The sequence below is a fragment of the Oreochromis niloticus genome, linkage group LG12, assembly GCF_001858045.2.
Source record: "Oreochromis niloticus isolate F11D_XX linkage group LG12, O_niloticus_UMD_NMBU, whole genome shotgun sequence".
Taxonomy (NCBI): Eukaryota; Metazoa; Chordata; class Actinopteri; order Cichliformes; family Cichlidae; genus Oreochromis; species Oreochromis niloticus.
Genome location: NC_031977.2, coordinates 25,714,359 through 25,730,880, shown reverse-complemented (window position 1 = coordinate 25,730,880; position 16,522 = coordinate 25,714,359). Strand labels below are relative to the sequence as shown.

Genomic DNA, 16,522 nt, shown 5'->3' with positions numbered 1-16,522 from the left:
GCATGAATAATCGAACAGATCTTGTGCCTGTCAGCAATGAGGACCTGACGCTAAAGTGAACTACACACAGTGACAAGAACAGATCAGATGAAGCTCAGGAAGTGCAGAGAGCTTAATGCGATTGATGTCAAACAGCTCTTAAAGAAAAAGCTGGAGCTTAAAATCAGAAGTAGAGACTATAGAGGTGTCTGCCAAGGCTTGTGTCTATAGTCACCAGCATTACATTGATGCTGCTGGGGAGTAGCATCCAAACAGAGCTGCTCTGAGGCCTTCATCATAGCAGAGAGCGCTACACCAGCATGGTGTATCAGTCATTTGGACCTCACAAACCAAGAGACAGTACTCTTCTCCCCCCGCAACACCCTCACGGCCCACCAGGGGGCAGCATCCCACACTTCTAATCCCTGGTTTAGAAATTTGCAGAACTCGTAGTCAAAGGAAATCTAGATTTATGGTTTTGAGAAACATCCCGATAACTTTTGATTAAATTATAATTAAAAAATCCAAAACCTTTCATCTAATGCCAACATCTGTGGATGGATGACACCAGTGTGAGCTTCATAGCTACGAAGGAGATCAACGACATTTTTAAAAGAGATTGAGAGTGATGACAGAGTGCGTGTGTGAATGTCTGTGGTGTATTTTGGGAGATGGTGAGGGGAAGGGGGTTGAATTTTTTGTCGCCATGGGGACAGGAGGGGCTGACATTTGAAGTTTATCTCATACACACGCAGTGCTGCCGTGGACTCGCTGGAAGCACAGGTCAGTATGTGTTTGTGTGCTTTGGGGTGAATTTGTCTTAACCTAAATGTTTTACACGCTATGGTGTCCTCCCGGCTCTTCTCAAAGAGCAAACAGAGCCAACGTGTTCATGATACGTGCTTGACCTGGTGAGAGACTTCACCTTTACGTGGACATCAGGTGGTAGATAAGTTTTGTGCACTTCTTGGTTTTCCTTTTGGTGGAAGGGAGCGATTCAAGAAAGAGTTTTGAGCTTTAAAAACAGCTAAAAATATGACTGGCTGCTGAAAGACTGCTCTATTTTAAGCCCGCCAGCTTTAACGGACCTACAGCTTCGTATTGATAACAGTGGGGCAAGAATGTGTCGTGTAAAAGCACATGACGGTTGTAATTGATGCAATGCACTGATACAGTTACATGCAGTTGAAATATTTTTTTAGAGGTTTTTCCAACTTCACAGTTAGGGTCATGCATTTCAAATATTTTAAGGTTTCAGTGAGTTAAATGTTTTTAATTTATAATAAATAATCATAAGACAGCACTGCACAAGTACGGATCAGTGCTGTTAAAGGCAGAGCTGTGCACATAAATTTACAATAAACAATCACTAAACTCTAAGCAGTTATGGGGGTTTTAGTCAAAAATAGACTGCACACAAAGAAAAGGAGGAGGACTCCAGGTGTGAAAAATGAAGCCTCGTAGAAGTGCCTTAAACCTGCGGTTTTTAATGGCCTGCAGAGGATAAATAATAATGTTACTCTTGTCTTCCTGTTTGCTTTCTTATCCGACTTCTCTCTGCAGTGGTACAAAGATGAAGCCGACACTTATAGCCGTCTTGTGTCTACCTCTTCTCGTCATTCACATTAACCCTTCACTGGCTGCCAAAAGAGGAAAGTTTCCTCAGATAATGAATGTTTTTAAGAAGCCTTCAAAAACAAAACCTAATCTGGACACTAAGTCTAAGACCCAACAACCCACACAGTTCAACCAAGGAGGGTACCCTCAACAACCGAGCAGACCAGGAGGCTACCCCAACACAGGAGGTTACCCTCAACAACCAAGCAGACCAGGAGGATACCCTTACCAAGGAGGTTACCCTCAACAACCAGGCAGACCAGGAGGATACCCTTACCAAAGTGGGTACCCTAATCAAGGATTCTACCCAGGGTATCCAGGACATCAAGCTGGTGCTTACCCAGCACCGGGCTACCCATACAGGGGCAGTTATGGGGGTTATCCAGGTGGATACATAAACAACAACCCAAACAACAAAATCCTAAGTCCTCACTATGCCGGCAGCTTTGGGTATGGGGGTTATGGTGCTGGTGGCGGCTCTCCCTTCTCAAACTATGCAAAGGCACAGGGCTTTGTTCCCTCTGATAAATCCAAAGGTTTTGGTCGCAGAGCAGCAATGGCAGCAGCTGGAGGCGCTCTGACAGGAATGGCCCTGGGCTACGGGTTAGGACGGTTCCCCCGTCCTCACTTTGACTTCCACAGCCCCCGGGAGGAGTATTACTACAACTACTACATGTACAGGAAGTATGGTATTAGATCTACTGATACAAATGACTTCAGCAGAGATTACGAATACATTCAAGATGACGTAACATTTGATAGTTTCATGAAGTCCTGCATGAATAGGGCAGATCTTCTCCCTGTAAAGAATCGAAAACCAAACCTCAAACCAGCTGCGACTACATCTAAACCCCCCACAGCTGCTACTGTGAACTCCACCACAGCATCAATTACTGCTGCTCTTGGCACTGCCAGCAGCACCACAAGTAACAGCACCGCAACGAAAAACTCCTCAACCGATTCCCCTGCAACTCCTCACCCTCTGAATAAGTCTGAAGTCAATCCTGCACCTGCAGCTTCACAGCTTCTCCAAACTGATGATGATGACACAGTGAGCATTGTGGAGATTGGTTACCCAGCACTGATCACACAGGTTAAACTCAAGAGGTGCATCGAACTTTACATCGTCAATGATGAAAGGAACTTGAAGAAGAAGACCAAACTTAAAAGCAGCAGTGGGGCGCAAAGACTGGAGACAGATGTGCGAGAGCTTTTCTCCATCATCACCAGCATTATAGTGATACTGCAAACACAGCTGCACTAAAGCCTTCTTTACACAGAGAAACCTGTATGATGTGTCGCTCATTTGGTTTTTGATCTGACCAAATGAGTCTGCGATGAAACACTCACTACCCACATGCAACACTTTCACAGCCCACCAGGGGGCAGCATAGCAGACTTTTATGATCCCTGGTTTTTGTATATGTTTGCACACACTAGAAATGCAATCAAACTCTAGATGTTTGGTTTTGAGAAACATCTCAATGAGTTTGGAGTAAATTATAATCAACAAATGTAAAAGTTTTCATCTAATGATTGACTTTGGGTCATAAACTGTGCATGAATGACATCAGCCTGAGCTGAACTAGCTGAGTAGAGTATGCTTTAACTAAGATTGTAAATAAGTTAAAGTTTCTAAGCATGTCAGCATGCTAGAAGCAGGATGAAGCTGAAAACACTAGTGTGAGCTGCAGATGGACTCTCATTGTATTTACTGAAGAAAGCTGATTGGTATCAGCCCTAAAGATGATCCATTCTGATCTATTAATATATGATGGAGTCAAATATGTCAAAGTCAAAAATTTTCCAAAGTCATGCAATGGTCGGATTGGAGTCTTCACTGGACTAATTCTGGCCAAGGGGCCTTATGTTTGACACCACTGCAATAAACAGTAACCTCGTGAGATTGAAGTTGCACCTTTTTCCTCTGTAGTTTCCTCTCCTCTCCTGTTTGATTCAAATGAATCCACAGCCTTTATAATTAATTTTTAAGCTTTCCAGTTACCATGTTACTGTGCCACGTGCGTGAAGCGTGCATCGCTTCTTAGTTTCAATAGCACACTGCAACATTGAGGGATTAATCTAACACACTAAAGATTTTCTTTTTTACAGACTGAGCAGAGAGAAGTTGCTCGCTGTGTGTGCACTGCTGAGACAAAGAAGCTCATTTCAGTTAATTTCTGCTCTGTTTCATGGAGTCCTCCATGTAAAGTGCAGATTACGCACTTGTTTTGATAACATCTCTGCTCGTAAATCCAGGAGATTTTTTACGTCACAAGACGCTTTCAGCTCCTACAGATGTTTGTTAATATGACCCTAAATGTTCCTTCTTCTTTAAAAAGCCAGCTTTCGTAATGAAGGGATATTTGGCGAATTGAGGGGAATTTAAAACTGCTGGCTAAGGGTAAACATCAATATTGAATTCCCCTGCCCAATCGGACATGAGTGTCATGTTTAGCCGGATATTCTCTTTAAATTGCTGTCTGTCTGAGTGGTGTCCAAAAAACAATGTGGGCTTCATAGATAATTGGGAAACTTTCTGGAGGAAACCTGGTTCTGTTAGGAGAGACAGCATCCATCCCACTGAATGGAGCAGCTCTCATTCCTAGAAATCTGGCCAAACATATTAACACCACAAAATGTGACTATCCAGAGTTGGGACCAGGAAGCAGAGTTGCAGTCTTACATACCTCTCTGCAGCTTCTCTCCTTCTGTTATCCCCCCAAAACCCCATCCCCTGACTGTGTCAGCTCCCAAACAGACAAAAACAAACTAAAAACCAGCAGAAACCGACTTAAATATAAAAAATCACAAAGAAAGAACAATACAGCATCCACACCTGAACCAAAGAGTAAAACAGTGAAATGTGGATTATTAAATGTTAGGTTTCTTTCTTCCAAGTCTCTGTTAGTACCTGAGTTAATAATTGATCAACAAATCGATTTACTCTGCCTTAGAGAAACCTGGTTGCAGCAGGATGATTATGTTAGCTTAAATGAATCAACAGCCCTGAGTCATTCTATCAGAAACCTCGAAGCACAGGCTGAAGGGGCAGTGTGGCAGCAATTTTCCACACTAGCCTATTAATCAAACAAAGACCAAGCCCCCCCCGAAAGGAGACACTCCCTGTTTTTGCCACACAAACATGATTCCTCCAGTGACCAGATGAGAGCTTTTTAACCGCAAGTGGTGAAAGTAAACACTGTTTTCTCCATCATATCAGTACGCCTCTTTCTACAGTCTACTTTACAAATAAACACAAGAGATTTTCAGGACACAGATAAGCAAAGATAACTGTTCATATACAAAATAATTTACATATCAAACATTTCTTTAGATCAGGTGGAAATTGGAAAGTGGATCTTTTTAAAATGCCATAAAGACAATTTTTTAATTAGAGTAAACAGAAAAGAAACTGAACAATGTCGGAGCCCTGGTGATGGAGCGCAACTTACTTAATTGTTTCTGGGTCCAGCTGTTTCAGTCCACTCATTTGGTAATTACGACACATGCAGCCAGACTTTTTCACTCATTTCAATCCAGTCCTTATACCTGACCATTTTCAGAGAAATGTTTTTGTTTGTATCACTGCTCTATTAATGATTCAAGCATAAAAAGGCACCCGAGTGCATACTTTCACAAACAACAACGAACCAGTTTAAAATGTTATATTTGGGCACTTTGTTCCTTTTTGACAGGTATAATAGAATAACTGCACTAACAAGCTGGCTCCCAAAGAGCTATTAGCTGCAAAATAGCTTATTCTTAAAAAAAAAAAAATATTAATAATATTAATAGGAAACTGGACAAGCAGAAGGGAGTTATTCCGTCCCACTGTCGCCAAGTGCTTACACTTGGGTCATCTGATTGCTGGAATTTTCTCTGCATTATTGTAGGGCCTCTACCATACAATATTAAGGTCATTGTTGTTGTGATTTGGTACTATATGAATAAAGTTGAACTGAAAATGGAATCATTTATTCTTTCAGTATGAGCCAAATGTACGGTATATGACAAAACGTTCAGTAAAGCAGACACTTAAAAGCTGAACCATAAGTACACGCTGTGGGCCCTTATTTGATTATTTTTCCATTTCAATTTCCCCGGTGGATGCCGAGAATTGACTCCACCCCAGCCCTGCCCCCATCATCTGTTTCTAAGCCACCCACATCTCTCGTGCGGCCATATGTCAGACAAATGAAACTGTTAAAACCATAACCGGAGAGGTACGAGCGCCGCGGACATTATCGAAGACAAACAGGGAGGAAGAAACTCATCTAACTCACGGTCACCACACAAGTGAGGCTGTAAGTAAAGTAGGGCAATTAATGTTTCTACCTGCGACCTGTGATCTGTGCGCGCTTCACGTCACCTTGAGTAAACAGTCTTTATAAGCTTTATAACCGAGTATCAGTCAGTGGTTATTGGTGGGCGTGTTCCGGTGAAGTTTTCCCCTTTTAATATGAATTTTAATATGAATTAAATGCTTTATAATGCAGTTATAAATACATTCTAACAACATGTAACATATGTTTTAATTGTTTCAAGGAACAAACTTGTTATTGCCTCCCATATAGCAGCTGCTCTTTAACAACAAGTTACAGGGGAAGGCTTCACATACAGTTAAAAAAAAAAAAGAAGTTATATTTGTTACAAAGTCAGCTGGCCTCTTGAAGAACAGTGAGCGTTTGACATTATAAAGGTCGCTTTGCCCAAAACCAATTTAATCTTTTAACTTATGGTAGAAATGGCATAAAATAGCTTGAGATCATTCACAACAGATATGCTTGACGTACGTTTCACAGATTAAAGGCAAACAAGTCATTTAAAACCATTTAAATACAATCACATTTTGGCACAACACCAGAATAAATAAGACTTAATTTAATAAATTTAAATAAGGCTTAATTTTAATTGCTGAGTCACAGCAGCCGAAATGTTAAACAAGATCTGACAAGACAATTTAAACAAGAGTTTAAAAAAAAAAAAAAAAGTAGGTATTTGTGTGAGAGGCGGGGAAGATTTTCGGTATCCAAAAATGCTCGAATAAATAGTTAAATAAACCCTCCTTCTCCAGTTTGTCCACAGCCCTTCCTTCCTTCTTCTTTGTTACTTTCACATTTTATATTAGTTTATTTTTTGCCTTCTCTGTGTGGTTTTACAAAAACGATGGCTCATTCCATTATTTCAGATACTGATCAATTAGCATCATGCCTCTCAGGCTGATCCACAGTGGAAATCCATTTTGGGGCGCCACTAAGGCGCCTGTCTAATGGAATTTTCTTTTTCTTAATATTTTTTTAAGCCAGACCTTCTCAGGCTTTGTGGTTTTATCATGTCATGTCTGACAACAGACTGAGTAGTATTCAATTTTGTAGTAACAAATTACAAAAACAACTGGACAGACAGTTAAAATAAAAATTTTTTAGTTGTCATATATTTTATGGTCATTTAAAATGTGAACATGCTAATATAACCCGTTAGCTGATATATAATCGTATATGACTCCTATGAGAAAGTATTTGCCTGCTTCCTGATTTCTTAATTTTCTCGTTTGTTTGTTTGTTTTTGTATATTTGTCACACTTTAATGTTTAAGATTAACAAACAAATTTTTATAGTAGACAAAGACTACCAGCGTAAATATAAAGTATAGTTTTTAAATGATGATTTCATTTAATAAGAGGAAAAAGCTCATCAAACCCCCTTGTTTAATCATAAATCACCTTTGATCAATAGATTTTTTGGAACCTGAGTTCAATTTCATTAGCCACACCCAGGCCTGATTACTGCCCACCTGCTGAATCCAAAAATCACTTACAGTACAATACAAATTTATTTGTATAGCACATTTAAAACCAGAGGTACACCAAAGTACTTCACAAAATCCAGTAAAAGCAGTAGCAAAAAAGACAAATGCAAATAAGCTAGCAGGTGGAAAGCATTGATTAACCAAGCATACAAGATAAGCAGATATCAAAATAAAACCTCAAAAGTAAAATCAATACAAAATGCTGTTCAACAAAACAGAAGAAAAGAGGTTACGTGAGAGTACACTTACAAGAAGTGTACTCTAGATAGCCGGGAAGGCTAAACCAAATAGATAAGTTTTCAATCAAGATTTAAAAGTCTGGATCGAGTCGGACGCGCGAATAGCTTGTGGGAGATTGTTCCAGAGGTTAGGTGCAACTGAAGCGAAAGCACGGTCACCTCTGGTCTTCAGCCGTGACCTAGGTTGCACCAAGAGCAACTGGCCTCATGATCTCAGTGCTCTCCTAGGAATGTACAGGCTGAGAAGATCAGTAAGATAGCTAGGCGCGATATTATTTATGATTTTAAACGTAAGCAATAAGATTTTAAAATCAATGCGATACTTAAATCGATGGTATCTGACAAAATGAAGCAGGTTAAAAGATCTCAAAAAGCAACACACCATGATCTAAAGAAGCGGCTGAGAAACAAAGTCATTGACATCTATGAGTCTGGGAAGGGTTACAATGAACCAGCGTATCAAAATTACTCCAAGAACACATCAAAGACTCATCCAGGAGCTCACAAAAGCAGGGGCATAATTTCCAGGAGGCTTAAGGGGGTTATGACCCCCCCAATAATCAGACCCAACTAATATAACCCCCCCAAAAAATTACGAATTACCTTGCATAACCACATCTAAAGAACTGCAGGCATAAACTAACACAACATTTCACAAAAAGACCATCGTGCCAACAGTCTAGCATGGTGGTGGTAGTGTGATGGTCTGGGGGTGCTTTGCTTCTTGACTTGGATGACTTGCTGTAGTTGATGAAACCTTGAATTCTGCTCTCTACCAGCTCTCTACCAGAAAATCCTGAAGGAGAGTTTCCGCCCATCAGTTCATGCCCTGAAGCTCAAGTTCATTTTCATACTTGTATTTAATTTCGAAGATCAAGGTGATAAATATGTGCTCGTATCAACCTTTTTTAAAAACCAGCTTTCAATTACAGTTCTTTCAATTAAAACAAGCAAAACAGATGAGAAAATAACAACAGTTTGAACTACACCCTGCATCGTTACATGATCACACTCTGCCTCAGCATCACTTCTAGTATCATATTTCTGTGATGTGATTTGCAACTCAATAAACAGCTTGAAACTCAACACTGACATTACACAGCACTGTGGAGATGTCACTAATTACAGTCTCCAAGGTTCAGGTTCTGCATCATAAAGCTATCAGCACTGACATTGGCAGACTCTCAGGAGAATTTTCACTGTTTTTCTTTTGTTACTGAAAGCCTAAAAAATAAAACCCTGTTGTGTTTCCACATGTCTAAGCTGCTCATTTGCTTTCTTGCAAATCTAACATCTCAAAAGTGGCAATTAAGCACCAAAAATACAATCCGGAAACACAGAGATTGATGAAACAATCAGACAAAAATGCACCTCAGAAAGTGAATTTTCTACTGTGCAAAACAAAATCCAGTGCATACATGACTGATTGCAGCTGTCAGCGTCTCTGCTCCAGCCTTCCTAATTTGCTCCAACACAATTACAAATTTAAAAAAAATGCTGAGATAGTTTGCACTCCAAAAAGGAGGAACAGAATAAGACCACAGAGAAGGTTGAATGTGGTGAATTTAGTGAAGGAAGACATGCAGAGGGTTGGTGTGACACAGGACGATGTTAGGGATAGGAGATGGAGGGAGACGATCTTCCCCTAAAGAGAGCAGCCAAAAGAAGAAGACATGTATGATTTTAGGTTTCTGCTGCTAACAGCTCTCTAGCACTACAACTGAAATAATAAAGTGATATTAACACTACATAAGTACAAAATTAAAAGTGATATGCTCTAAATATTATCTCATATTTGTCTCCACAGAGTGAAGATGAAGCTCTATTCATTGTCCATGCTTTGTTTGTCACTTCTCTTGCTTAATACCCCTTTCTCGCTGACCAGGAGAAGGGGAGGGAGAGGAAAAAGTTCGGGCAGCAAAAAAGTCTCTTCGGGCAGCCACAGTGGCACCAATACAGGATACAAACCCAAAACAGACTCCACCCCTCAGGGTGGCCATCCAAAGCAAAACAATCAGGGCAGTCCTGGGCAGCAAGGCAATTATCCCAGACAACCAGGTGCAGCAGGCAACCCTAACCAGTATCCGGGACAAGGTTCTCCGTATGGAGGGTACGGAGGGAGTTATGGAGGGTATGGAGGAGGTTATGGACAGTATGGAGGAGGTTATGGAGGAGGTTATGGACGGTATAGAGAAGGTTATGGACGGGGTTCTCCTTCTGAGAAATCCAGAGGGTTTGCTCGCAGTGCAGTAGTAGCTGCAGCTGGAGGTGCGGTGGCAGGAACGGCCCTGGGCTATGGGGTAGGACAGTTCGCCCGTCCTCACTTTAATGTCCGCAGCCCTCAAGAGGAGTATTATTACAAACACTACATGCACAGGAACCATGGGTCTAAAACCAATACTGATAGAAATGCTAAAAAAAATACTAATACTAATACCAATACTACTGAATACAGCAGCGACAAAGGAGGACATGCCGTATTTACTCAACCCGTTCAGAGTTATGAAGACTACATGGATGCCTGTATGAAGAGGTCTGACATTCTGCCGGTGAAAACTCAAAAGCCCCAAAACAAACCAGGTACAACTGCCACAGCTACGACCAAAACTAACACGTCTACTCCCGTGACATCAGAGAGCAACGACACTGCCACAGAAAACCCCTCGACTCCTACCCCTACAAGTCCAGGTCCTCCAAATCAGCCCGAAGAAGATGACACGGTCAGCATTGTGGAGATTGGCTACCCGGCACTGATCAAGCAGGTGAAAACCAGCAGATGCTTGGAGTTGTACATGGCTTACTCCATGAAGTACATGAGACAGGAAGGGCCCAATTACTGGAGTACAGGAGGGGTAGAAGGATTGGAGATGGGCTTTCAAAGGCTTTTAGCAGTAGTTACAAGTGCTATACTGATGCTACTTAACAGCAATGTACCTGTGCTGCTGCACTGAGATGTTCATTTGACATTATGGAGAATATGTTCATGAATAAGTAAAGATGAAAGATGATAAGATGAAAAATAACTTGGTGGAAAGGAACCTGTAATCCTTTCTTTATTTTGTGCTGATGTCTGCTTTGAGATTTTATACTTTATTTTATACTTTATGCTTCATATAAAGCAAACATTGATGGCACAGATGGCACTGACTTGTGATTACAGGAGGAATTATAATGGTTACAAAGCCTTTTCCTGTAACTGTAAAACAAAATGAGCTACAGAGTTGTTTCTTATGGGAGGATGTGAATGTTTTCATGAATCCTAAAGGCTTGCACTTTTCCCCTGTCATGTAAAATAAATGAAATACCTTTAGTAACTTGTACTTGTGCATATTTCATTGCATCAGAGCTGATACAAGCGGCAAATGAGTTTCCTCCGAAGGGTGCCTGGCCTCTCCCTTAGAGATAGGGTGAGAAGTTCAGCCATCCGGGAGGGGCTCAGAGTAGAGCTGCTGCTCCTCCACATCAAAAGGAGCCAGTTGAGGTGGTTTGGGCATCTGACAAGGATGCCTCCTGGGCGTGGTGTTTCGGGCATGTCCCACTGGGAGGAGGCGCCGGAGCAGACCCAGGACACGCTGGAGAGATTATATCTCTCGGCTGGCCTGGGAACGCCTTGGTGTTGAAGGAGGTGGCTGGGGAGAGGGAGGTCTGGGCTTCTCTGCTTAGGCTGCTGCCCCCACAAACCAGACCCGGATAAGCGGAAGACGATGGATGGATGGCTGGCTGGATGTTGTTGTATCATATGTTGTATTTTTTTAAATGAAATTTTTAATGTTCATATATCTGTTTTTAGGCCAGTATAATGGGTGTGCCTTATTTGGGACAGTTTGTTTTAAATCTACAGTTTGTGCTCTATAATATTGGGGAAATGACTATTTTAATTTTAGCTGTAGACTAAAACAGGTGACAAAGGTGGCTGACTAGTTACTGCACAATATTCCACTTCTTGGCCTTCAAAAACTTGTGGATTGCTTTCCAAGTATGTACAAAGCCCCATCCAGTCACTTTTGTTTTATTTTGTTAAAACTGAGCAACTCAAGCTACATCCTCAATAAACAGGAGTGACTCTGTGTCAGTAAAAGCCGTAAATACCCATCTATCACACTGACTCTATGGGATCATGAGCCAGTCCAGGCCTCCTCCACACCATTATTGTGTTGGGTAATGACATACTAATGACAGGAAAGCACTGCAGAGGGTCATCAACACAGCCCAGAAGATCACTGGCTGCTCTCTGCCCAGCCTGGAGGTCATTGCAAACTCTCGGTACCTCAGCAGAGCTGGCAATATCATCAAGGACTACTCTCACCCCAGCAATCAACTGTTTGAACTATTACCGTCAGGCCGACGGTACAGGTCACATAAAACCAGGACAAACAGATTCAGGGATAGCTTCTTTCCCGAAGCTATCACCATTGCAAATAAGCACAAAAACAATTGAACCTGCTTAGCCATACCATACTGTCACTGTCATTATATTATGCTGCTATTCATACTGTCATACTGTCATTACATTAATGCTGCTATCCTGTAAATATCATACTTACTTTTGTTTGAGTACTTATGTTTGTTTTATTGTACCTTTTATATCTTACTATTTTTTATTTATTATATTTATTATTGCATTTTGCACCAAGGGAGTGGCACTCCAATTTCGTTGTACCCTGTACAATGACAATAAAGGCTATTCTATTCTATTCTATTCTACTTTTCTCTTGGGGAATATTCTACACTAAGCTAGATGTTGTGATGGGTTTTTCTTTCCCATTTAAAGGATCATGTGATCATTCAGCTCTGTCTTACTTTGTAGATTTCCAGACATTCAATGATCCCTAACAAATTTATCAAATTGTGTGATTTGCCACAATCTAAAGAAACTTGACAATCTAAAGAAACTCAAGAACAAATGAGAAACAAAGTCACTGACGTCAGTCTGAAAAGGATTACAAAGGTTCCTAAGGCTTAATGATAACCTAAAATAATCTAAAATGAAGCAGTTAGCATGGAGAATAAATGTCAACATGGAGCTTTATCACACATTTATTTTACATTCATAACAGTATTAAATATTAAAGAACAGCCTTTAATAAAATCTACAAATGATCATAAAACATTTAATTTAATTATGGAAATATGTCAATGAAAGCAATACTTAAAAATATAACCTATATACGATATACAGCATAGACAAAATTATGTAACAATGAAAAAAAATATTTAAATTTGGTAATTACAAAATGACATTAACATCTAATCCTGACATGGTTCCTTGAGGTAGACTTAACTTAAAACAGATCTAATTAATTCCTGCTCTATCTTTACAGACTGTAGTCATCATCATCACTGCCATCAGCAAATGTATAAAAACAGTGGCCACATTAAGAGAAGTCAAAAATGGGACAGGATAGCAACATCACATCAAATCAGATTACATTTCGTGACTTTAATAATGATTTTTGACCGTGTGTTTTCATATTCAGTGTAATGGCGTCACATTAATAAGTCAAACTCGTCTTATTGTCCTCACAGAGGGTCACTGAAGTGTCCACAAAACAAATTGGCAACAGGTTTGTATTTCTGAAAACTCAAATTTCAGTTGAATTGTGACTTTAAAATGTCCCCTTTACAGTAGGATGGGTTATTTTTGAAAGGAGGGTTTTTTCTGGTGTGTTTGTAAATCTCAGCTTCGTCTCCAGTGCTACATGAATGATACCCAGTGGCCCATGAGCAGGGACATTAGGGAGCCAATGACAACAATGATGCTGTTGTAGATTGGGCCACTGGATGCTCCGGTGTAGTACTCCACATCACCAGAGCCCTCTGGCTCATAGCCAGGGCGGGGGCCATAGCCGTAACCACCTCCGTATCGTGGGTATCCATAACCTCCTCCATACCCTCCATATCCCCCATATCCACCGTATCCTCCAAATCCTCCGCCATACCCGTACCCATACCCAGGACGGCTCAAGGCAGATCCGAGCACGGCTCCTCCTATTGCTCCTGCAGCAGCTGCCCCAGCTACTTTCCCGGCACTGGGGCCACTGCTCTGGACAGGCGGTGGTCTGTAAGGCTGACCTCCCCACCCCGGCTGTAGCCTCCTCCTGCTCCTCGGCTGAACACACCACCACCACCACCACGTCCACGTCGGGCCTCGGAGCCGGGTAACAGTGTGGCCAGGAGCAGCACACAGAGGGCCACTGTGGAAAGTTTGTGCATTTCCAACGTGATTTTCATCCTGTCAAAATAAGATTATAGAAACTTTATTAGGAGGACTGAATTGGTTAATGAGGTTAATGAACTTCATTAGTAACCGCTTTTACATTTTTATAGACTTGCTTTTACTTCTATTACATGTTACATCATCTTTCAGTTGTGTTGTTAATTTTTTTGCTCAGCTTTGTTCTGTCATTGGCATTTAAAAAATTATGTATCCATTTTGTTATTATAAACAGGAAAATCTCATTTTTGTTTCTGCTGTTGCTGTTTTAGACTATTCATATTAAATACATTAGCCAACAAGTACCAACCAAGGATTTCTTTTAAATTATTTAAAGAGAAAATATTTATTTGCATTATTACTACTTGAATTACTGGTGAGTACTTAAAGCAATTTTTTAAACTATACTTTATACGTTATATAAAATGGAAAGGTTCTTGAAGTCACACAAACGCAAACACACTGATGAGATGTTCTCAGTGCAGCTTTAGTCCTGCTGTGTGGTATTATTACACTGCTGATAAATTAGGAACAGCACAGATCACTGCTCTTAATCCAGCTTTGAGAAACAAATCTTACACAAGCACTGTGGCATGAGTGCTGAAGCAGACAAGGGCTCAGATCAGACATTAGATATTTTCTAATGCACCTCAGTTAGGATCCTGTAGATGGGCTCTGTTTCTAAATCTATGGATTAGCTCGTTTTTGTTGGGAAGAAATTCATATTTTCTTAATTCTGAAATCTGACTATTTTTGACCTAACCCCAAATTATGGACAGGCTAAGACATAAGATAACCACGTAAAAAGAATTAGAGAAAGATGACACAGGCTATAAAAATAATGTATTAACAAACATCCAGGCTACATTTATATATGAGGTTTAGGTGTAGGTTATGCACCATAAATACAATATTATTGATATATTATTATAAAATATCCAACATTAAAATGATGTAAACTCCAAAAAAAAACCTAGTAAAAGCATCTTGCATTAAGTATGTCACTGCTATAATCAGTACTAACAAAATATTAGTGAAGATTGGACTATATATACAGTGTGGTAGGACAAGTGTATTGTTAAGTACTGTGAAGTCTAAGCAGGTCCTGTGTCTAATAATAATCTCAGTAATGAGGTGAACATGAGGACTAACATTAGAGTTAGTGACTTGTTTGTGCCACTAAAAAGTATCTCAAAATCTTAATAACTCAACTTGAAATATTGAATCATGTTGAAATATTGAGATAAAAGTGGGTGGCAATTTCTGTTTTTCTGTGGCAGAAACACGCGTCAAAACATTTACTCAAATCTGTACACTTTTGATGTATGTATGACTACATGAGTGGGTTTGTTTCACCCTGAAACATTTTAAAAAGAAATATTGTACTTTTTACTTTTATTCACCAGCTTTATTTTAATTATGTCTTCTCTGGATGAGGATTTATATAGATCATTTTAATAAGTATGTTCTAGAATTTTAAGAAATACTCTCCAGTATTTAAAACACCTAAAGCAGTTCCACCTTGACCAACTACGTCACTGAAGGACGGCTCACATATTAGAGCATCGATAACACCAATCCACTAATAAGGATTGCTATCACTGAATCATAACTACCTCTGTTTTTCAAACTTTAAATCCAACTCAAAGCAAAGTTTAATCTGCTCCACTTAAATTCTCTTTTAGCAGTCATTCAGTCTATAAATCCAGGTTGGTTTTATATTATTAAGTATCCATGATTAAAAGAGAACTTAGATTTGACTTTTTATTTTTTACAATCCTTGTTTGTACCTTGAGATGCATTCATATTAATTGTAATTAGTACTACCATGTGTTGCTAGAGAATTATGATTTGACAAATTCCAGTCTTTGTACGCTGTATGCAATTTTTATATTACATTACTTTGTGTAGTACTACTAATTCTTTTACAAAGAAATGAAGTACATCTCCCACCACTGACTATATGACCATGACATCATTAGCTCTGTCAACAGACGGTGTACACTCTCTAATCTGTGTCCTCTTACAAGGTAACTCGAGCTATAATTACACTGGGTCAATTAGTTTGAGAATAATCCAGTGACTCTCAGATTACAGCTACACTTTCTAGAGATAAGCTCTGATCTGTGCAAATATATTTTTTTTCAAATATCCCAGAAATAAGAAAAAAAGGCTTTAACTCACTGAGCCTCATAGAATAAACATCCTACATTTTAATATAAATTAGTAAGATGAAGGAAAAATAGAAAAAAATAGAAATAAAAAAAGTCTTACCTGCTAAATTAATATTTCTTTGTGTGGCAGAGATTTAGATGGTATTCCTCTTCTGGAAGCTGAAGCCAAAAGTGATGTTCACAGCTCAGACTCCTCTTCTTGTCTGTAGGAAAGTATGTTTGAGGGCCAGCCTGTTATCCCTCAGACAATCTCAATCACCTCATTGGCTGACTGTGCAGTAAGCTGCTGGTGCTGCCGACATCACGCATAAATACCCGAGAGCGCGGGCTTAACATTTGCGTTTCTAATTTTATCTGAATTATTTAACTCTGAGTAAACAAACCAGAACGTTCAGCGAGCTCTCCCAAAGCTTCTGCCATCATCTGCCACTGAAAACGAATTCAGCATCGTTAGGTAAGAGTGACCGCAAAAAAAACGGATGAGGGCT

General features: G+C 39.9%; 2 protein-coding genes and 1 long non-coding RNA gene across 4 annotated transcripts; 2 read left to right on the top strand and 1 right to left on the bottom strand.

Annotated features, from left to right (window-relative positions):
• Positions 1-430: 430 nt before the first annotated feature.
• LOC100701750 (uncharacterized) lies at positions 431-3,507 on the top strand. The gene is made up of 2 exons (XM_005473512.4): positions 431-762; positions 1,543-3,507. The coding sequence occupies exon 2, from the start codon at positions 1,553-1,555 to the stop codon at positions 2,858-2,860; it is 1,308 nt and encodes a 435-aa protein (XP_005473569.1). The 5' UTR covers positions 431-762; positions 1,543-1,552; the 3' UTR covers positions 2,861-3,507.
• A 1,001-nt stretch (positions 3,508-4,508) lies between these two features.
• On the top strand, positions 4,509-10,966 carry LOC102081988 (uncharacterized). 2 transcript variants are annotated; one of them, XM_013274866.3, is made up of 2 exons: positions 4,509-5,895; positions 9,454-10,966. In XM_013274866.3, the coding sequence occupies exon 2, from the start codon at positions 9,461-9,463 to the stop codon at positions 10,595-10,597; it is 1,137 nt and encodes a 378-aa protein (XP_013130320.1). In that variant the 5' UTR covers positions 4,509-5,895; positions 9,454-9,460; the 3' UTR covers positions 10,598-10,966. The 2 variants fall into 2 exon arrangements, with proteins under 2 accessions (XP_013130320.1, XP_005473568.1); XM_005473511.4 differs by having other exon boundaries at positions 4,509-5,903.
• A 1,687-nt stretch (positions 10,967-12,653) lies between these two features.
• LOC109194497 (uncharacterized) lies at positions 12,654-16,388 on the bottom strand. Its single transcript, XR_002064060.2, has 2 exons — positions 16,135-16,388; positions 12,654-13,878 (listed from the first exon to the last, which is right to left on the bottom strand). It is a non-coding gene; the product is annotated as an uncharacterized LOC109194497 (long non-coding RNA).
• Positions 16,389-16,522: the final 134 nt, after the last annotated feature.

Coding starts and splice junctions, on each gene's coding strand:
- LOC100701750 (XM_005473512.4), top strand. CDS start 1,553: ATGAAGCCGACACTTATAGCCGTCTTGTGTCTACCTCTTCTCGTCATT.
- LOC102081988 (XM_013274866.3), top strand. CDS start 9,461: ATGAAGCTCTATTCATTGTCCATGCTTTGTTTGTCACTTCTCTTGCTT.